The sequence below is a fragment of the Pygocentrus nattereri genome, chromosome 12 (assembly GCF_015220715.1).
Source record: "Pygocentrus nattereri isolate fPygNat1 chromosome 12, fPygNat1.pri, whole genome shotgun sequence".
Taxonomy (NCBI): domain Eukaryota; kingdom Metazoa; phylum Chordata; class Actinopteri; order Characiformes; family Serrasalmidae; genus Pygocentrus; species Pygocentrus nattereri.
This window is the reverse complement of record NC_051222.1, coordinates 41566386-41589560: the sequence shown is the minus strand read 5'-3', so window position 1 is coordinate 41589560 and position 23175 is coordinate 41566386. Positions and strand designations below refer to the sequence as shown.

Here is a 23175-nt window from a genome sequence, read left to right as displayed (position 1 = left end):
AAGAGATAGTTGTTTTTTCTTTATTTAGCTTTAACTGGTTAGCAAGGAATTTTCCGGATTTATTGCTATGTTCAAAGTTCTGCCAACGCAACCTTTGCAGTGAAAATTGTGTCTTTTTGTCTATTATTTCATTTAATTCCAGTTTGAGTTTCCTCAGCTTGCTCATTGTGTGTTCTTGTGGTGAAGCAGCATGGGCAGCTTCTAAGGATTTTATTTTTTCTTCCAATTCTAATACCTGCGTTTTTTCTTTTTTTTTCTTATGTGTGCAGTAGGATATTATCTTCCCCCGCATTACCGCCTTTCCTGCTTCCCAAAGAACACACGGTGATGTTCCTGGCAGATCGTTATTTTCTAAATATGTTGTCCATTCCTTTTTGAAATAATTAATGAAATCTTGTTCTTTAAGTAATGATGTATTTAATCTCCAGTTCCTATTTGTTGGTGTGGTTCTTTTCTGTGCCAGAGAGAGAGATACCGGTGCATGGTCACTGATAGTGATAGGGTGAATCTGAGTGTCTGTGACATCCATCATAATAGAATTGCTAACTAAGAAGTTGTCTAAACGAGAATGTGAATGGTGTACTGCTGAGAAGAAGGTGTAATCCCGGAGAGTGGGGTGATGTGAACGCCACGCATCAGAGAGCCCAAAGTCGTTCATATATTGTTTTAGAGTGTCTGCAGACTGCCAGTTCCTTTGACTCATTGCTGTACTGAGCCTGTCGATATTTGGATGAAGCACCAGGTTGAAGTCTCCTCCTATTATTAGTTTGGTGTCAGAATGATCAGAGAGTGCTGTGAAGATATTATGAAAAAAGGAGGGGTCGTCAACATTTGGCCCATATATATTAGCAATACATAAATGCATATTTAGAATCGACAAGTTAAGTATTATAAATCTACCTTCAGGATCTGTTATATTGTTGCTAATGGAAAAGTTTATCCTTCTGTTAATTAGTATGGCCACCCCCCTTTGTTTTGAGTTGTAGCAGGCTGAGTACACATGAGGGAACTGAGGAGAGGTCAGTGTGTATGTAGATGTTTTTGACATATGTGTTTCCTGTAGAAAGACAATATCTGCTTGCAAGTCGCTTAGCCGATTAAAAATTTTCAATCTCTTTTCCCTCGAACCAGCTCCACGTACATTCCATGTAACAAACCTCAGTGTACTCATGTTAAAACTAGCTGTTTAGGTGTTGGAGGTTTACTAGAAGTGTGTGTGTTGTATAAGTGTGCTGTATGCCTGTGTTGTATGTTTTGTGTGTGTATCTGCACTATATGTCTGTGTGTGTGTGTCTGTGCCTGCATGTATCGGTCGTGTATGTCTATGTGTCTGTGCTGTGTTTGTGTGTGTGTGTCTCCTGTATGTTTGTGTGAGTGTGTGCTGTGTGTCTCTGTGTGTGTCTGTTAGATATGCCTGTATGTATGTGTGTGTGTGTGTGTGAACGAATCGCTTAAAGTGAATGAACAAATCGCTGTGTGGGTGTTGAAAGAGAGAGGGGGAGGAAAAAAAAGGTGATAGGTAAAATGAAAGTGCATATACAACAACAACAAAAAAAAGGAAAAACAAATAAATCTGGATCACAGAGGATGCATTATTTGACTTATTGTTTTTTAGTTAAGCAGTGGCGCCCAAACCTTTGTACATGAAGTAGTTTTCTGTTTTTGTGTGTTTTTTGTCATGTTTGATGCTTTTTCTACAATGGAAACAATAATTATGTCTATTTTATCTACTGTGAAACTTATTTAAAACACTGTTATGTCTTTTCCACAGCCAAACTTTGCAAATTTGCATACGACTATAAGTGTTATTATTTATGTTATGGTTGGATGTGCAGTGGTTCTTTGTAGAGACTCAGGACGTCTTTATAGTGGAAGTGATGGGAACCAGGGTTCGCCATGACTACAAGACAAATACAGCATATTTTATTTACTATCCAGAATCACCAGTGTAAGAGCCCAGGTTAGGGCTCTGCTGCCTGCTATGCCAACGGCAGCCACCAGAGGGAGACACAGAGGCACTCTGCCGTTCTTAGGGGCAATCAGTGGCATCTGTTTTTCCCAAGCTGATAATGACGTAAAGCCCTTCGGGTTTTCTAATGGGTCTCCCCTCTGTCTTTCCCCTCTAGTTTGTCTAGTCTTCGATTGTTTCTCTCAGGGTTTCTCTGGCAGGTTTCAGGTATGAACCTATCTCTGGGTGAGTTACCATGTTACCGCAAGACTGAGCCACAGCATGGACACAGCAAGTTGCCTGAGCTGGAGCAAGTCAGGATTGCCCTAGTTAGTCAGGGAGCTGCTATTGGGAGACATGTTACTCAGCTGCGGGGTCTCACTGCGTCCGTACAGTCTGGGCCTGGTCCTTCCAGAACCTGCTTGTTGACCTCCTCCCAGGTACCAGTGCTCCCCAATGCAGACTGATCTCTGTGTTGGGTCCTGAACCTAAGGCCATGGAGGACTGCTTCCGTGAGACTTTGGGCTTGGGCTTATTTGTGGAAAAGACCATCATCCCCTACCTCTCATGACCTCAGCCTTCAAGGAACAGCAGCTGGCCTTTTTAATCAGTTGGACCTACGTGAAAGCCACAGGCTCATCCAGGTTTGGCAAAGTAATGAGTGGCCTTCATCACTTAGTCATCAGGCAGTGAATTCAGAACCAGTTCATGTAGGAACTTTCTGTGAGGAGCTTTTAGAGGGAGACGTCTGGTTCCCATCACCACCACTGTGAACAGTTCTGATTAAATAGTTTTATATAGAGTTGAACATTTTATATCAAACCTTAAACATCTTAACCACTTTAATACATTGTAAATGTGCAGGTATGGATATTGGCCCTACAGTTTCTTCAAAAAGTTAGGAATTCCTGGACCCAAACCTCTCCCCCTGTTTGGAAACATGTTTGAGAACAGCAAGGTGAGTTAATACAGGATAAAAGCGTATCAACCGATAAAAATGATTATTTCACATAGTTGTTAATCAGTATTTATTTCTGAACGTATAATTCTGATCATTTCAGGGTTTCCATGCGTTTGATATGGAGTGTTTTGAGAAGTATGGCAGGATTTGGGGGTGCGTATAAAGTATGAATAAAGAGTATAAAGTATGAATAAAGAGTATAAAGTATGAATAAAGAGTGAAGTATGAATAAAGAGTATAAAGTATGAATAAAGGTGCTAAATAAGGAAATATGCTCCTCTGGAGATGTAAAAAAAACTCTGGTTTCACAAACAATTTTTCAGTTGATGGTTCTTTAACCATCTGCTTTTGTAATTGGGATGAATAAATACATGACCTTCATTTTCAAGAACTGTTCATTTAAAGATCTTTATTTGTTGTTTTTTGGTAATAAATCTGTCTTTTTTTCCAGGATATATGATGTACGAGAGCCTCTACTTTGTGTTACGGACAGAACCATCATTAAATCAGTGGTCGTTAAAGAATGTTTCTCGCTCTTCACCAACAGACGGGTAAGAACAGAATAATTATCCATGGAAATGTTTAACCTTCTCATCAGTGATGATGTCAGCAGGACTTTTACTATTAAGTTAAACAGTAATACCATAAATACAAGGGACGACTGTAAACAGTGCAAACGTCCAAAAGTGCAAAAGTACACCCTTTATTTGTGTCATTTCCTGTCATGGAAGTACAAATGATTCATTTTCAAGCATCATGAAAAACCAGAAAAGACTCATTGATGTTTAGTGTGTTCACTTTTTGCCTTTATTCCAGCTTCCATTCTTTTCAGGAGACTCACTTTCAGTTTTAACCAAAACTCTGTAAGAGTGAAAGAGCATCTGAAGTCGAGGGTCATCAACAAACCCCTGTTCTGTTTATGTAAATCTGACCTTTAAACCTGTATGCTTTTATTCTGTAATGTGCTCAGAGTTTCGGTCTATTTGGTGAACTGTACGACACCCTGTTTCTGACCAAAGACGAGGACTGGAAGAGAATCCGGAGTGCTCTGACTCCCTTTTTCACCAGAGCACGACTGAAGGAGGTGGGATTAACGCAAATTAACACTAATAAACGTGTCACAATATTTGACAATAATAGACACTAACATTAATAAACACTAATGTGTGCTTATTTACATGAACTAATAATAATGTATATTAACTTACATTAACAAATTACTAAATGATCTGTTCAGGTTAACTGTTCAGTACTGGACAGTGAGCCCATCATTCACAAACCAACACCAACAAAAATATCAACTGTAACTGATAAATACATTTTAATAAAGTGACTGATTGATCAGTTGGTGGACTAGTGGGTTAATTTGTGGACCAGGTCAGTGGGTAAGGTGCTTGATCAGTGAGTGAAGTGGTCAATCATTAGGTCAGTTTTTGATCAATGGGTGGGTCAGTTGGTGGATCAGATGGTGGATCAGTGGGTCGGGTGATAGATCAGATGGTGGATCAGTGGGTCAGTTCGTGGATCAGATGGTGGATCAGTGGGTCGGGTGGCAGATCAGATGGTGGATCAGTGGGTCGGGTGGTAGATCAGATAGTGGGTCAGTTGGTGGATCAGATGGTGGATCAGTGGGTTGGGCGATAGATCAGATGGTGGATCAGTGGGTCAGGTGGTAGAACAGATGGTGGATCAGTGGGTCAGTTGGTGGATCAGATGGTGGATCAGTGGGTCAGGTGGTAGATCAGATGGTGGGTCGAGTGGTAGATCAGATGGTGGATCAGTGGGTCAGGTGGTAGATCAGATGGTGGATCAGTGGGTCAGTTGGTGGATCAGATGGTGGATCAGTGGGTCGGGTGATAGATCAGATGGTGGATCAGTGGGTCGGGTGGTAGATCAGATGGTGGGTCAGTGGGTCGGGTGGTAGATCAGATGGTGGGTCAGTGGGTCGGGTGGTAGATCAGATGGTGGGTCAGTTGGTGGATCAGATGGTGGATCAGTGGGTCGGGTGATAGATCAGATGGTGGATCGGTGGGTCGGGTGGTAGATCAGATGGAGGATCGGTGGGTCAGTGAGTCGATGAAAGTTTGTTGTGTTTTTGTAGACATTTGGCATCATGAAGACACATTCAGAAACCTTAATTAGAAACCTGGAGAGAGCAGTGAAGCAAAAGAGCGGAATAGACGTTAAAGAGTAAGTATCAGCTTATTATATTTAAAATAATTCAGCCTACAGCAGTTTATCTCCACCCATTCAGCCTACAGCAGTTTATCTCCACCCATTCAGCCTACAGCAGTTTATCTCCACCCATTTAGCCTACAGCAGTTTATCTCCATCCATTCAGTCTACAGCAGTTTAGCTCCACCCATTCAGCCTGTAGCAGTTTGTCTCCACACATTCAGCTACAGCAGTTTGTCTCCACCCATTCAGCCTACAGCAGTTTGTCTCCACCCATTCAGCCTACAGCAGTTTATCTCCACCCATTCAGCTACAGCAGTTTATCTCCACCCATTCAGCCTACAGCAGTTTATCTGCCTCCATTCAGCTACAGCAGTTTAGCCCCATGGTATTGGCATGCAATGATGGTATGTTGTTGGTATTGTAATGCAGCTTTATTAGAAACCTGAATCAGCAAACCGAGTATAAGCCAAGCAGCATGCTCCCTGTTAGTTCACTACTACTCACTGGAGCTCACTCTTATTGCTCACTTCACACACACAGTCCTGCCCCCAGAGTAAAAGTCCACAGAGAATAAATCCAGAACCTAAAACTGACACATAATAACATCTTTACAAAAAACACTATATACTGTCTTTTAGAATTAAATGGAGCATGCCACATTGCCTTCCCACTTTGCGCAAGAGCAGCACCCCAGTGCTTACCAGTCCCACCAGACTAAGTCTTTGAAATGTCTAGGGATTCATTCCATGTTCTTTGAGAGCTCTTGGCCTGAGGTGGGGTCTTGCTTACCCTGGGCTCAGCCTCTGGGCTGTCTGCTTCAGCAGTTGGGATGATGCAGTCTTGCTGGGTCACCGAGGGGATTCTGAAGCTGCTGAGGGACGCTGGTAATGTTCTGAAGATTCCAGTGATCCTGGAGGAGGAGAATGATTTGGGTCTTGGTGGTCTAAGAGGACAAGGGTGTCCCTCCTGATCATCCACATGTGCAGCCAGGTTCTGGTGTGCACCTGATACACCAAGTCGCCATCCTCTCTGTAATGAGGCATGGTCCCATCCACTCATGGTCCTGCTCGGGAGAGCAGCTTTTCTTTTAGGGCAGCGTGGAGTAAACACTCAGTCTCTGTCTCCTGAGGTCAAGCACAGCCCGGGCTCCTGCAGGGAATCCAAAGAATATAGCATCCTGTAAAGGCATGAGCCAGAACTTGGACTCAGGCCCTCCACTATGATAGAAGCCATCTACTCCTTCTCATGTCGACTTGGCTGCCAGTGACAGATTTGTGTTGGACACTCTTTGCTCCCCAGTTGGCAGGTGTGCTGCTCCCGTGTGAAGGAGCACGCCTGGACATAACATCAACACCAACAATTCAGTGTCAATACAACCACCTGCACTCCATCCAAAATGGAGAGCTATAATTGACCCAAAGTCTGCAGCGGCTATCAGTCCTCCTGACTGGCTTCCATTTCCCCACAGAAATAGTTTGTAGCATTGGTTGGTGTGGTATCTCATCTTCCTGCACCGCCAACAAACCATTCACTCCACTGCAACTTCACACCAATGGTGAGTTCTGCCCCCTCTGCCTCTTCCCCCTTGCACTCCCTGCCAAGACAGACTACCTCCACCTCTGAACAAACCTGGCTTCAGCTTGCACATTCCTGCAAAATCACCTTCATCAATTCTGCTCACTGTAAAACCTCTCCCCAGGCAAGCTGGCTTTGTAAGCCGCAACTGTTGCTGGAGCTCTCTCTGATAGTTTCTCTCTAATGTGCATGGGAAACACTCATTCATCAAACCACCTCCCCAGATCAGCGGTAAGTGTTGCCAAGGTAACACTGGCAGGGAGCTCTAACAGTACCTGCAGTGCTGGCCCTTCCTATGGCTGAGGCTAACTGCACCACCTTTGCTTGGTGGTGCTTTGCTCCCATCACCCGCCACTGCTACAACCATCTCAAACTGCTGCAGGTAAGCATCGTAATGCCTTACCTTACACTTATGCACTGGTAATGTAGTGGTGACTTTGGCTGCTGTATTTGTCAAGTGTCAGTTTGTCAGTGGGGGCTGGTAGTGGCATTGGGTATTGACGCCATGGACGTTCAACACCTAAAAGCTCTACTGACCACTGCAGGCTGGCTAATTTTTCATTTAACCTGTATGTGGTTGGGTGCCACACCCCTCCACCCAGCATGCCATGAGTTTTCAGGACTCTCGTACCCTTCCCGAGGGCTGGTGGAATAAGCCATCCTGGTCACTCGCTCTTCACAGCTGTTTGCTGCCTCCTTACGAGATCTTCAGCAGAGTGTACTCTTCACCTAGGACTCTGGGCCTGGTTCTTATCAGCTTCATCTCATTCTTCTTCAGCCTCGCCTCCCTCTCAGTTTCTTGAGCCACTTCTGACACCATTGTAACATAGGGGGTTCTTAGCAAAGCAGCACATTCTCTTAATGTTGGCTCATAGCATCTCACTGAAGCTCAGACATTGCTCACTTTATATACACAGTCCTGTTCTTCAGAATAAAGATCCACAGAGAATAAACCCAGAACCCAAAACTAACATGTAAAAACATCTACTTAAAAATTATGTTATGATGACATGCTGTCATATAGTTGATCTTTTGTTTTGTTACATTAGTGTTATGTTTTGTTATATGTTGTGTTATGGTGTTGGTGTCTTATTGTGTTATTATATATTGGTGTTTTGTTGTTACATTGTTTTATATTCCATGTTGTTTTGTATTGCATGCTATGTTGTTGTTCTAAGCTGTGTTCTGTATATGTAGCTTTGTTGGAGCGTACACTATGGATGTGATAACCGGCTCAGCCTTCAGCATTGACATTGATTCTCTGCACAACCCCAATGATCCAGTTGTGAGCAACGTGAAGAAGATGGTAGAACTTGAATCTTTCAGGCCAGTCTTCCTCATTGCAGGTAGATCAGCAGATTTCATTCATTTACTCATATTTACATTGTGATCTTGATTAAATATTTATAAATTATAATAGAATTTACTGAACTTCTTATGCTAGGCGTGTCAAATACACTTTTCTTATCTAGCTACTGTTTCTTCTCTAGCGTTGTTCCCCTTCACCATCCCCCTGATGGAGAAAATGAGTATTACTATGTTCCCCACATCTGCGCTTGATTTTTTCTTTGCCTTCACGCGGAAGATCAAGGCTGACCGAGTGGCCAAAGACCACAAGGTACATTTGCAGTAAATATATATATTTTTTACTTGTTTTTTTTAGTATAAATACTTAGTTTTGTACTATTTGGATTCAGATTATCTTCACTATCTTTCAGTCACATTCTAACTTAAATTAACTTTTTTTTTCGTCTTTCACTTCCTGTAGAGGAGAGTGGACTTTCTGCAGGTAATGGTGGATTCTCAAACACCAGAGAAAATTGAAGCCAAACAAGGTGAGGACATAAAGAAAGATAATGCTTTATCAGTTTAGAGTGCTGACTGACTGACCAGCTCAGATGTCCACATTCATAATGTGATAAATTTAAGGCTTGTATCTTCATTAGTTTCTAAGATATATAGCCTTTAAAATTGGATTTGCCTTAAAATAAGTGCAAATTTTGAAAAGTAATAACTTTCGAACTGTTGATGCTTAAGAAATGAAGTTCTTTTCAGGGAATCTTTTGTTTCTGCATCTGTTGACAACATGAAATTGCCAGAGATGCCGTCTTATGGCTTGTTTATTATGGCTTTTTTTTTTCCCCTTTTTTTGCATGTGAACAAATTTGTTCTCTAGGTCTCCACAATTACAATAATTTTATTTAGATTTATGTGCTGATCTGGTTGCTCCATCTGACTTACAGCTTGAGCCACCAGACTTTTCAGACTAATTTCAAATTAAACAGGCATCTAATTAGACCGTTAAATTTGTGTTTATGTAAATAAACATTATAGTATATTCCACATTTCCGTAGATCTCTGGAGGTCAGTCACCTGACATGATCAGCAGTTCAAAAACGTGATATTGGGATATACGAAGAGGCAGAAATCGTTGCACATACAGGCAGATGCTCTTTTATTTTATTTTTAACCTGTACTTCAACACGCAGCAAGAAATTCCCAACCCAGCTCTACTGTATCAAAGGGAAAATAGCAGGGAATGTCACCACTAGCCATACAACACCCACTAACTGTGGACACTCTGACTAACTAACCCACAACAGAGCACAATAAAACACAAAATATAAACATCTGACACCAACAGCAACAACGTTGTTTGCAACGTAGCAGCAGCAGCACCTTTTTACTGCTTTGCGTGGCCACACCTCCTGAGCACCTCACAGCATAAACCACAATAAGTTTAGATTTACAAAAGTTTGTGCTGTTCTTCATAGCATTCTTTTTCAAGTAAAACTTATGCAATGCCCATTTGTGCACTGTACCTCAAAAACTTTTGGAAACACAAGCTTGAAATTTTGCACACTATATATTAAGCACAATGACATTATTTCCTCATAACGAAATTTGGCTCACCAGGAACTTTTCCTGAAATCTGGTGATAAGAGGCAGATATATAGAGTGTCTGTTACATTATTGGCTTTAGATACATAAACAAATTACTTGTTTTTTTGCATGTTTTACCTCTGAAGATCTGAATGATCATGAGGTTTTATGTCAGGCCGTCTCCCTCATCTTTGGTGGTTATGAGACGAGTAGCAACACGCTGACCTTCTTCTTCTACAACATGGCCACCAACCCAGAAACGATGAAGAAACTTCAGGAAGAGATCGACCAGACCTTCCCAGATAAGGTGGCTGTCGTATATCACCATACCTACACATACAGAAAAACACTGTCATATAATGTTACTTTTGTGACATATCAGTTTGTGAATTTTTTCCCTGCTAGATCTGCCCCTGTCAACTGTAAGTGCAAATTATCAAATGGAAGCATCTAGGGAGCAAAAGCCACTCAGCTACAAAGTGGTAGACCATGAAAACTCAGCATCGCAAAGTGCTGAAACGTGTAGTGCGGGGTGTCAAATCTTGTCCACAAAAGGTCAGTGTTGCTGCAGGTTTTAATTGCAACAAAGCAGAAGCCCAACAGATCTGTCGTTTGAAGGCTGAGACTGATTAAATAAGTGGAATCTGGTGTGCGCTGCATCTTCGGTACAAAAACCTGCACCTACAATGGGCCTTTGTGGACAAGCTTAGACACCCCTGATGTAGCACCTAAAAATAGCCTATTGTCTGTTGCAACACTGTCTACAGAGTTCCATACTTCTTTTGAAAGCATTGGGAGCTTAATGAAATGGGTTTCCATGGCTGAGCAGCTGCTCACAAGCCTAAGATCACTGTGTGCAGTGCCAAGTGTCGGCTGGAGTGGTGTAAAGTGCCGCCACTGGACTCTGGAGCAGTGGAACCATGTTCTTTGGAGTGATTTGTCAAATCTGTCAGCCTGTTGATGAATCTGGATTTGGTGGATATCAGGATAACGTTACCTACTGGAATGCACAGTGCCAACAGTAAAGTTTGATGGAGGAAGGATAATGGGCTGGGGGTGTTTTTCAGGCTTGCCCCCCTCAGTTGCAGTGAAGACTGGTGTTAATGCTACAGCATAAAAGGACTTTTTATGCAATTACATGCTTCCAACGTTGTGGCAGGAGACCTTATCCAGTTAACATTGACTGTGTCTTGTTTGTCTTTAGGCTCCACTTCAATACGATGCAGTGATAAATATGGAATATTTGGATGCTGCCCTGAATGAATCGATGAGGTTGTACCCCGTTATGCCACGGATTGACAGAGTTGCCAAGAAAACCGTCGAGATTAACGGCCTCATTATACCCAAAGGAACCGACGTCATGATCCCCATATATCCCCTCCACAGAGACCCTGAATACTGGCCTGACCCGGATACCTTCAACCCTGAGAGGTAGAAACTACACTGAAATAATGACTGCAGTAAAAATGAATGTACCTTTATGAAAACAACAACCAAAGGACTGAGCAACTTATATAACGGCAGTGGAACTTCTTAGTTTCCAGCATTTGGAAGCATAGGAGCTGAAATTTGTACAGCTCTATTCTTCTCGTTTTAGGCAATTTATCAAGAATATACTTTTATATCATTTATTTTTTCGCTGGTGTGACTAGTTTTGATTGTTTAGTCATGACAGGCAATTAATTAATAAAATTTGTTTACCCTGTTAGGTTCACTAAGGAGAACAAGGGGAGTATGGACCCCTATGTGTTCATGCCTTTTGGTGGCGGACCCAGAGGCTGTGTCGGAATGAGGTTTGCTCTTGTGTTCGTTAAGCTGGCCATCGTAGAGGTACTGAGGAGATTTGATGTCAACATGTGTGAAGACACAAAGGTTAGATCATCTAAAGCTAATCATCTCCTTAATTTACTTTGTTAATCAACCTATCGAGGCCCCGCCCACAAATGATTATAGTTTGTCACAATACCTACATTTAGAGTCGGTTATTCATTCAGCCTAATGAGAAACTGTAGAACAGACTCGGTTTATATCACAATACCTACATTTAGAGTCAGTTATTCATTCAGCCTAACGAGAAACTGTAGAACGGACTCGGTTTATATCACAATACCTACATTTAGAGTCGGTTATTCATTCAGTCTAATGAGAAACTGTAGAACGGACTCGGTTTATATCACAATACCTACATTTAGAGTCGGTTATTCATTCAGTCTAATGAGAAACTGTAGAACGGACTCGGTTTATATCACAATACCTACATTTAGATTCGGTTATTCGTTCAGCCTAATGAGAAACTGTAGAATGGACTCGGTTTATATCACAATACCTACATTTAGATTCGGTTATTCGTTCAGCCTAATGAGAAACTGTAGAACGGACTCGGTTTATATCACAATACCTACATTTAGAGTCGGTTATTCATTCAGTCTAATGAGAAACTGTAGAACGGACTCGGTTTATATCACAATACCTACATTTAGAGTCGGTTATTCATTCAGTCTAATGAGAAACTGTAGAACGGACTCGGTTTATATCACAATACCTACATTTAGATTCGGTTATTCGTTCAGCCTAATGAGAAACTGTAGAACGGACTCGGTTTATATCACAATACCTACATTTAGAGTCGGTTATTCATTCAGCCTAACGAGAAACTGTAGAACGGACTCGGTTTATATCACAATACCTACATTTAGAGTCGGTTATTCATTCACCCTAATGAGAAACTGTAGAACAGACTCGGTTTATATCACAATACCTACATTTAGAGTCGGTTATTCATTCAGCCTAACGAGAAACTGTAGAACAGACTCGGTTTATATCACAATACCTACATTTAGAGCTGGTTATTCATTCAGTCTAATGAGAAACTGTAGAACAGACTCAGTACCTGATATATAAACTGTCTGCTTATTCTGTCAGTCAGAGCTTTGTGACTAAAAACTTTGATTGTACAATCATAAAACTAACATGAATTATATTAACAATTTATTTACTTCATCATAATTCTAGTTTTCATCAAGGAAATGCTTACTCAGAATCCCAGAGACCTTTGCTCGGTACTGTGTGAGTATATATGTATGTTTATTTGTCAAACTCTGGTGTGAATAATCCTGTTTCTTCTTGCTGATTTTTGTAGGTTCCGTTGGAGATGGGTGTCGGTAATTTCCTGGTTCCAAAAGACCCCGTCATACTCAAATTCGCCCCTCGAGCTAACTCCAGATCAGACGACGTCGGCAACAACTGCTCTAAATCACAATGAGATGTGACTAACATAGCAGTTCTGTTCTGTTGATTTTTGAGTAGTTATTGATGGACACTACTGTCCCTCTGTGCAATGTGGAGATGATGATGTAGAGGAGCTACTCAAGGTGGGAAAATCTAGAGAGCATAAACAGCTGAACTGAAAGTTAGTTGGCTGGCAAACATCAGTGTTCTTCTCAAAGACACAGGATACAAAGAAAAAACTAAATCAAACATAATAATTCATACATAACAATAATTGTTTCTTTAAAATCAGTGATGGTTCCACAAAATGGTCGCGTTGCAACCTTATGTTTTCATTTACAAAATCTGCCAAAATCTTCCCTGCTAAAGAAATCTTCATAGATCACCAGTAAAACCAGCAAAAGCTTTGTTTTGGATGCTGTTTTGTTGGTCAACCACCATGACCTTGCTGGGTCACCACCAAGATCAGAACTAGACCACCATAAACCAGCATGAAATTCATGCTAGTCTGGGTTGATCTTGGTATAATCAGCTCACTGAAAATGTGGCTACTATTGCTTCACTTATTGCTGTAATTTTTTTTCCAGATTACTCTGGATTGTACATAGAAATCCTAGAGACACTAACAGACCAGGCAGTGGCAAATAATAGTAATACTATATCATTCTATTTATATATCACCGTTTTCATGACAACATCAGCTCAAGGTGCTCACGCCTGTACTCTGCTCTGCCTTCCCGCCAACTGGAAGTTCTGCTCGGAATACCGATTGAATGTGGCTGCTTAACCGTTGTGATCCTGCACTGCACAACAACTGAGTGAGTGTGGCTGCTTCCACTGTTGCTGTTTATATGTACTCTCCTATTCTATGATGCTTTCATTACTTGCCTTGACGTTGCTGTTAAGTCCTCCTGGCCTTGTGCACAGTCTGTACTGCTCAGCGCCTCCTTACTGTCCTCAGCTCTTATCCTATACGGCTAATGAACTGCGCAAATTGAACAATATCTACCACCTCCCTAAAGCCACTGCTGTTTCTGCCAGTAGAGCTGGAATACTACGCCGTCGCCACTATGTCCACCGTGGCTCAGGACAACACCGCAACAGAACTATCCACCGCTCTGATGGCACTAATATACCCTCACTCTGGTCCACATCTCGCCCATTGGTACTCTCTAACCTGCGGAACTTGCGCCGTCTCCCTCCCACTTCTCCTGGTACCACTTTCGGGTTGCTGAACGTTCGCTCCCTGTCCAACAAATCATCAGTGCTGCAGGAGCTTATACTGGACAGCTGTATTGACATACTTTTCCTAACTGAAACCTGGCAACAAGCCGGTGATTTCTATGCTCTTAATCAGGCGACCCCACCTCATTTCAAATATATCTGCAAACCTCGTTCGTCTGGAAGAGGAGGTGGTCTAGCTGTGATTTTCAATACTAAAGTCAACATCACAGAAGTTTACTTTACAGCTCCCACTTCTTTTGAATATATTGCTCTTAAATGACCTGGCTCTGTTATTACACTGTTACTTCACTGTCCCCCAAAACCTAATGGTTCATTCCTTTCCGAATTATCAGAGTTACTCACACTGGCCTGTTCAGTTTCTCACTGCCTGCTGCTAGTTGGCGATTTCAATATCCATGTAAACTCTCATTACTGTAAATATACTGAGGACTTTACTGCAATTCCTGACCGCTTCCATGTTGCGCAGCATGTAAATTTTCCCACCCATGACAAAGGTCACACCCTCCACTTAGTCTGTTCTTCCTCCTTGTCTCTTATTAATCCACATCCTCTGCTGTCCCTGCTCTCTGACCACAAGCTGATTCTGTTCACTGCTCCTCTGGCTGAGCCCCGTCAATCCACTCAAAAGGGTATTTCCTTCTGTAAAACTCAGTCTGTCGTTCCTCTCCGTCTTATCCAGTCCATTTCTTCTGCCTTTCCTGTTGACTCTGCTCCTTCTTCTCCTGAAGCTCATGCTATGTTGTTAAATGAGGCTCTCTCTGAGTCTCTAAATGCACTAGCTCCTCTTTGTCCACTCCTGCTCCATGGTACACTGGTGAGCTCCGTAATATGAAGCAGGTTGGTCGCCGTCTGGAGCGACTTTATAAGAAGTCGAAGCTCACTGTTCATGGTGAGGCTTATAAACAACACATATCTACCTACAGAGATGCCTTGCGTACTACTAAGTCAACTTATCTTTCTAGCCTCATTAAGAATCAACACAGCACAACCTCCCGTCATCTCTTCTCTACAGTCACCAAGCTTTTTAAACCCCCTGATGCCATTGTAGCTGCTTCTTCTGAACTTTGCAACACATTCTTACATTTCTTTGAATCTAAAATTGCAAACATTAATAGCTCCCTGGCAACCTCTACTGCTGATATCCCTTTTTGATCTTCTCCTTCTACTCTTCCTCCTGGCTATAAACCATTCTCTTCCTCTCTTTCTGCCTTTAACATTGTCAACTCTTCCTTCATTGCTAACATCATAACTACTACCAAGAACACAACCTGCTCTCTTGATCCTACAACCTTAACTAAAGCTAGTCTACCTATCCTGGTCCCTCACCTCACCATCCTTATTAATCAGTCATTGCTCCTAGGCCAGGTTCCTTCAATCTATAAGATTGCCGCAGTAACACCCATCCTTAAAAAACAGGCCTTGACTCATCTGACCTAAATAATTACCGTCCTATCTCTAACCTTCCCTTTCTGTCCAAAGTTCTTGAACGAACTGTTGCCAGTCAGCTGCTAGTACCTAACATCTAATAATCTCTTTGAACCTTTCCAGTCTGTTTTCCATCCATTCCACAGCACTGAAACAGCTCTAATTAAGGTCACTAATGATCTCCTTGTGTCTGCAGATGCTGGTGCTTTAAACATCTTGTTACTGCTTGACCTAAGTGCAGCCTTTGACACAGTGAGTCATTCCATTCGCCTGTCAAGGCTGCATGAACTGGGCATTGATGGTTCTGCCCTGGACTGGTTTACATCCTACCTGACCAATAGGCAGCAGTTTATCACCCTCTCTGGTCTCTTACTTCCTCTACCTCTGCCGTCTCTCAAGGGGTCTCACAAGGATCCGTCCTTGGACCTCTCCTTTTCATTGTATATATCCTTCCCCTTGGTCACATACTACGTCAATGCAATCTTGATTTTGCAGACGACACCCAGATTTACCTCAACACCAAATCATTTCATAATCCACCCCTCTCTCACTTAGAAACCTGCTTATCTGAAATCAAGAGCTGGATGAAACATAACTTTATGTTAAATAGTGGCAAAACAGAACTCATTCTCATTGGATCCAAATCCACCCTCACGAAAACTCCACCTCTCATACTTTACATCGATGATGTAGTTATCTCTCCTCCCCCACTGATCCGAAATATGGGGGTCATCCTTGATTCAACGCTCTCGTTCACTGCTCTTATTAACTCCATTGTCAAAATTTCATTTTTCCATCTGCGCAATATTGCCAAAACCAGATCATCCCTCTCTCGGTCAGCTGCAGGAATCCTTATCCATGCTTTCATTTCCAGCCGTCTCGACTATTGTAAGTCTCTTCTAGCGGGAATCAGCTCTTCCTCCACTCACAAACTTCAAATGGTTCAGAACTCTACCGCCCGTCTCCTCACCCACATCACCACATCACCCCTGTTCTCCAACGTCTCCCCTGGCTTCCTGTGAAATATCGCATACAAAAGTCTTCTGCTCACCTTTAAAGCTCTTAAAAATCTAACCCCTTCTTACCTGTCTGATCTTCTTCACTATAAACCCTCTCGCTCTCTCAGGACGTCTTCAGCTGGACTTACCGTCCCTCCATCTAACCTCCAAGGCTTTGGTGACCGAGCCTTCTCCAGATCTGCCCCTCGACTCTGGAACTCTCTTCCACTACTGGTCAGACAATCCAGTTCACTCTCCGTATTCAAGTCTAACCTGAAATCTTATCTCTTCGCACTCGCCTATAACCTCCCTCATGCCTTCAGATTCTGACCCTGTCAATACCCAGCATTGCTGATATAACTGGTCTGCCCCTCCACACTCATCACCTGCCCTCAGTCTGCTCTGCTCCTTCATGTGACCCCCCATACACTGCCTTGACTCTTTGTATTATTGTGCTCTTGCTGTCTGTGTTAATTATGTTATCTATGTACTTTGAATTGTAAGCGTCTTTGGGTCCTTGATAAAGCGCGATATAAAAATAAAGAATTATTTTTATTATTAAATCAAAGGTACCCTGACTTGACTGGCATGTAGTAATGCAACAAGACTCAAGCTCGGTGATCTGTATTCCAACATGCTAACAGACAGAATACAAAAAGCACCCTTAGCTCGTACAGCTCGCTTTCAATGCTGAGAACAGCGAGTCTAGAACGTTGTGCTTCTCAAGTAGTTTAAATATTAAGTGCTGTAGCCACGTCTGTCACTCTAGACGGAATTGAGGAATGCCTCACAAGCAAAAGCTCAGTCAGGCCCTTAATATATATATATATTTTACTACTTTGCCATTATTAATTGTATATATTGATACCACAGCATCGCCTACCACGGTTGATTTCATGCACTGTATATCGCTGCTGTCGGAACAAAACCTCGTATCTCCATTTTCATCATTTTTCAGTTTTTATCATAATTTCAAAACGGCTGTTGCCCTTTATGTTGTGTGTCATTTTCATGAGGAATGGACCAAAAGAAACGGCCCAAAATGACTTATAAAAGATGTTATAGAACATTCTGGTTCCATTGACTTACATTATAAGTAAAGTAGGTTTTCTCCTTCTCCTGTAAAGTTACCAGTGTGGAGATACGAGGTTCTGGTCTGACAGCGGTGGTATGTAAATGATACTGTATTTTGCACTTCTGCTTAAACGCTAACAGTATTTCATTGCTTTTGTACCTGTATGCTGCACAATAGCAATAAAGTTTAATCTAATCTTAATAAAGCAGGTACTGTTTGGGTGGTGGGTCATTCTCAGCACTGCAGTAACACTGACGTGGTGGTGGTGTGTTAGTGTGTGTTGTGCTGGTGCGAGTGGATCAGACACAGCAGTGCTGCTGGAGTTTTTAAACACTGTGCCCACTCACTGTCCAATCTATTAGACTCTCCTACCTTGTCGGTCCACCTTGTAGCTGCTGGCTGGATATTTTTGGTTGGTGGACTATTCTCAGTCCAGCAGCTCTACTGTGCCTGATCCACTCAGACCAGCACAACACACACTAACACAGGATGCTAGGTTAAATGCTGACAGGGTAGCGAACAACATCGATTTGGGATTTAGGAAATATAAATTGTAGGAAAAGGACAGTTTTACCAAAATGGAAAATGATTGGAAGATTTGATTCATTACATCATTTCCTCATTTCCTGTTTGTAGATGGACAAAATGAATGGTTTGAATTTCATAACTAAATTTGTTTTCCTTCCTAAGATTAAATATAAACGTGTATTAAAAATATGGCTGATGTCTTTGTCTGTAGAGGTTCTGGATCAATTTACTCAAACCTCAGTCAGATGTTTGCTGGAACTGAATCACAATTGATTAATAATGTCTGAATAAATGTAAATATATACATGAATAAATAATATAAATAAAACATTGTATTGGATTCTATTTTAATTACATGTCAATAAATCTGAACTGATTTAGCAACACAAAGTTCATCTGATCCAGTTTATTAAAATTCTTTTATTTGAGGTTATTATTATTATTATTATTATTATTATTATATTGTGTATGAATGCACTGAGAATCATGTAAAGCTCAATGGCGCCACTATGTGGCTGGAAGGTTCGTTGGTGTTCGAGTTGATTGAAATGCGAGGTTTATCAAACAGTGGATCAAAACATCGTTTCCAGAGGTGGACGAAGTTCACAAACCCTGTACCTGAGTTAAAGTCGAGACCCCCAAGGTAAAATATTCCTCCAGTAAAAGTAGAAGTTCCTCCACTTGAGTAAAAGTACTAAAGTATTTCCCTTCAAATGTACTTAAGTATAAAGTAAAAGTACTAAAAGAGTAATTCTGGCTCTGATGTCCTGTTATCATTTTTATAACCAGACTGGCTTCATGAACTCATTTCAGGTGAAAGTCCTCCAGCGTCTCTCTTGGTAAACCAGTCTTTTAATAGAACGTCATTAATTAGTGACGCTGACGTCTATTAAAATGATCAGAAGCACAAAACACTGAAGGTAAACAGTTTCCATCAGGGAGAACCGAGTGGCTCTGAAATCACTTTTTACACACAAGCAAAGTTTCAGTTTCAGATTTATTTACAACTTAGTTCCAAGTTTAAGTTGAATAAAAACTGGCTTTAAACTCAGGATCACAGATGAGCTCCTTTACTATGTTGATCTGTAGGCGTCTGTTCATAAACATAAACCAGCCCAAACTCATTTACTATAAAATGAAATGGTGTTTGTAGAAATTCAGAAAAAAGCCGCGTCAGTCTCGACTGCATATGTGGACATATTTCTATATTGAGCTCTATTTACACAAAGTTAGGTTAGTTCATCATTTATGTTGAACAGACTCTCCCAAAGTTTTACGCTGCTGCGCTGACGTTGAACCGCGTGCTGCACTGGGTCGGTATGACCAACAGGTCAAAACCAGCTCTAAACAAAGTGACCGCTGGGCCCTGATTGGTGCTCTGGCTTTGCGCTTCTTTCGTTTTGACATGTTACGCTTTTATACACACAGAAACCAAAAGGAACCACAGATTTCTCAAAATGTAGGAGGAAAAAGTCGGATATTAGACTCTGAAATGTAGTGGAGTGAAAGGAAAAAGTCGCCCAGAACGGAGAAACTTCAGCACAGATACACCAAAAATACTAAAGTACAGAAACTCATTACATTTACTCAGATACTCAGTTACTCAGTTACTCAGATACTCAGTTACTCAGTTACTCAGTTACTGTCCAGTACTGCTGAGCTTATATGGAATGTTGATGATGGAAAACAGTGGAAAATCTGGAATAATGAGTTTTCTTTGGGGACTATTTTGCCGCACAGCGCCCTGCATGTCTCCCTCCACCATGAATGGAGTTGAAGTTCTCTAAACTCTCATAAAACAGCGTCTCAGTCATCAGGCAGTGAATTCAGAACCAGCTCATGGAGGAACTTTCTGTAAGGAGCTTTTAGAGGGACGTCTGGTTCCCATCACCACCACTGTGAGGAGCTTTTAGAGGGACGTCTGGTTCCCATCACCACCACTGTGAGGAGCTTTTAGAGGGACGTCTGGTTCCCATCACCACCACTGTGAGCGGTTCTGACTCGGAACGTTTATCAAGAACAGAGCGTTTCACGCCAAACCGCTCAGAACCACTTAGAACCGCTCTGTTTACATCTTAACTGTTTAATCGTGCCAGAATTTGGGAAAATTCCCCTTTAAAATGAGGTCTTTATGAGGTCCTGATCCAGAGTTTTGGTAGGCTTTTAGTTCCTCTGTTTAACTGAAGGGGGCAGTGTCAGTCTGTCTCACACACACACACACACACACACACACACACACACAAACACTGTGGTGACGTCAGAGTGTAAAAGAGCTCTCACACACACACAGACCGGAGCAGCAGCACTTCACACACACTCACCGCTACAGTCAGGTAAGCAGCACCTAAACCTCCTCTCTACACACACACACACACACACACACACACACACACACACACACACACTCACACTTCTTAAAGGGGGACTCCACAAATTTTACAAAATTCTCTGCATAATTAATTGGATGAGATGTAAACAAAGTCATTCAGAGTGACTCGATTCTAGATAAACTGACCGAGTCAGAGTCGTTCACAGTGGTGGTCATAGGAACCAGACGTCCCTCTAAAAGCTCCTCACAGTGGTGGTGATGGGAACCAGACGTCCCCCTCTAAATGCTCCTCACAGTGGTGGTGATAGGAACCAGACGTCCCTCTAAAAGCTCCTACAGAAAGTTCCTACATGAACTGGTTCTGAATTCACTGCCTGATGACTGAGACGCTGTTTTATGAGAGTTTAGAGAACTTCAACTCCATTCATGGTGGAGGGAGACATGCAGGGCGCTGTGCGGCAAAATAGTCCCCAAAGAAAACTCATTATTCCAGATTTTCCACTGTTTTCCAACATCAACATTCCATATAAGCTCAGAAGACTCGTGTAGGTTCTCTGGTGGTTCTGGATGGTAAATAAAGTGTCTATATCTGTGTTGTCGTCATGGCGACGCCTGGTTCCCATCACCACCACTGTAAAGACGTCTGAACCGTTTCACACCAAACCCTCTGAACCTCTGATTACACCTCACACTCTGAGTTATGTGGGAATGAAATAAATGAAAAGTGAAAATTGGTGGACTTCCCCTGAGTGGAACCGTATATTTAATAGGTGTGATTCCTGGTGATGAGTGTGTTAGCTAGTACCGTAACCTGCCCGACCGTTACGGGAGCGTTTCTCTGAGCATCATGAGGCGGAGCGATGGATTAACCGTGAAGCAGAGCTGATCGAGCTGTTTCATTAGGGAAGGTCTGAATATGAAATGTGTGTCTGTTTGTGCTCTCAGCTCCAGCTGTGTACAGTAAGTGTCAGAGGATGAGACAATCACCCTGACGGTGAAAGGAGAAACAGTTAATGAGCTCTACTCAGCTTTATAACAGCTTTATAACAGCTTTCTAACAGCTTTATAACAGATTTATAACAGCTTTGTAACAGATTTATAACAGCTTTCTAACAGATTTATAACAGCTTTATAACAGATTTATAACAGCTTTATAACAGCTTTATAACAGCTTTATAACAGATTATAACAGCTTTATAACAGCTTTATAACAGATTATAACAGATTTATAACAGCTTTGTAACAGATTTATAACAGCTTTATAACCCTAATGCTGGAACAACACAGTAATCCAGCAGGGAACTCGGTCTGTGTGTCGGTTAATGTAAAGAGTTCAGACACGGAACCGCACTCAGCTCTAAGGGTCAGTGTCCAAATATCACCCCGCCGCACCCCAACGCGCCCCACCGCGCCCCACCGCACCCCACCTCGCCCCGCCGCGCCCCGCCGCACCCCGCCGCACCCCACCGCACCCCACCGCAACCCACCAGCCGAGAACCTCACGCTCTCTCAGACACCGTTTACCAGCCGAGAACCTCACGCTCTCACAGACGCCGTTTTTTACCAGCTGAGAACCTCACGCTCTCACAGACGCCGTTTACCAGCCAAGAACCCCACGCTCTCACAGACGCCGTTTACCAGCCGAGAACCCCACGCTCTCACAGATGCCATTTACCAGCCGAGAACCTCACGCTCTCACAGACGCCGTTTACCAGCCGAGAACCTCACGCTCTCACAGACGCCGTTTACCAGCCGAGAACCCCACGCTCTCACAGATGCCGTTTACCAGCCTAGAACCTCACGCTCTCACAGACGCCGTTTACCAGCCGAGAACCCCACGCTCTCACAGACGCCGTTTACCAGCCTAGAACCTCACGCTCTCACAGACACCGTTTACCAGCCGAGAACCTCACGCTCTCACAGACGCCGTTTACCAGCCGAGAACCCCACGCTCTCACAGACGCCGTTTACCAGCCGAGAACCCCACGCTCTCACAGACGCCGTTCACCAGCCTAGAACCCCACGCTCTCACAGACGCCGTTTACCAGCCTAGAACCCCACGCTCTCACAGACGCCGTTTACCAGCCGAGAACCTCACGCTCTCACAGACGGCGTTTACCAGCCGAGAACCCCACGCTCTCACAGACGCCGTTTACCAGCCGAGAACCTCACGCTCTCACAGACGGCGTTTACCAGCCGAGAACCCCACGCTCTCACAGACGCCGTTTACCAGCCGAGAACCTCACGCTCTCACAGACGCCGTTTACCAGCCGAGAACCCCACGCTCTCACAGACGCCGTTTACCAGCCGAGAACCTCACGCTCTCACAGACGCCGTTTACCAGCCGAGAACCCCACGCTCTCACAGACGCCGTTTACCAGCCTAGAACCCCACGCTCTCACAGATGCCATTTACCAGCCTAGAACCTCACACTCTCACAGACGCCGTTTACCAGCCTAGAACCCCACGCTCTCACAGACGCCGTTTACCAGCCGAGAACCCCACGCTCTCACAGACGCCGTTTACCAGCCGAGAACCTCACGCTCTCACAGACACCGTTTACCAGCCAAGAACCTCACGCTCTCACAGACACCGTTTACCAGCCGAGAACCTCACGCTCTCACAGACGCCGTTTACCAGCCTAGAACCTTACGCTCTCACAGACGCCGTTTACCAGCCTAGAACCTTACGCTCTCACAGACGCCGTTTACCAGCCTAGAACCTCACGCTCTCACAGACGCCGTTTACCAGCCGAGAACCTCACGCTCTCACAGACACCGTTTACCAGCCTAGAACCTTACG

At 43.0% G+C, this 23175-nt stretch overlaps 1 protein-coding gene across 1 annotated transcript in view; it reads left to right on the top strand.

Moving 5' to 3' along the window:
- The window catches only part of LOC108414960 (cytochrome P450 3A56-like), a 30032-nt gene extending 12562 nt beyond the window's left edge, over positions 1-17470 (top strand). The window contains exons 3-14 of the mRNA XM_017687893.2: positions 2813-2906; positions 3010-3062; positions 3361-3460; positions 3880-3993; positions 5011-5099; positions 7860-8008; positions 8153-8280; positions 8431-8497; positions 9692-9852; positions 10750-10976; positions 11255-11417; positions 12685-17470. Coding sequence (XP_017543382.1) covers positions 2813-2906; positions 3010-3062; positions 3361-3460; positions 3880-3993; positions 5011-5099; positions 7860-8008; positions 8153-8280; positions 8431-8497; positions 9692-9852; positions 10750-10976; positions 11255-11417; positions 12685-12807 — 1468 coding nt within the window. The 3' untranslated portion in view covers positions 12808-17470. The remainder of the gene's footprint in view (positions 1-2812; positions 2907-3009; positions 3063-3360; positions 3461-3879; positions 3994-5010; positions 5100-7859; positions 8009-8152; positions 8281-8430; positions 8498-9691; positions 9853-10749; positions 10977-11254; positions 11418-12684) is intronic.
- Positions 17471-23175: the final 5705 nt, after the last annotated feature.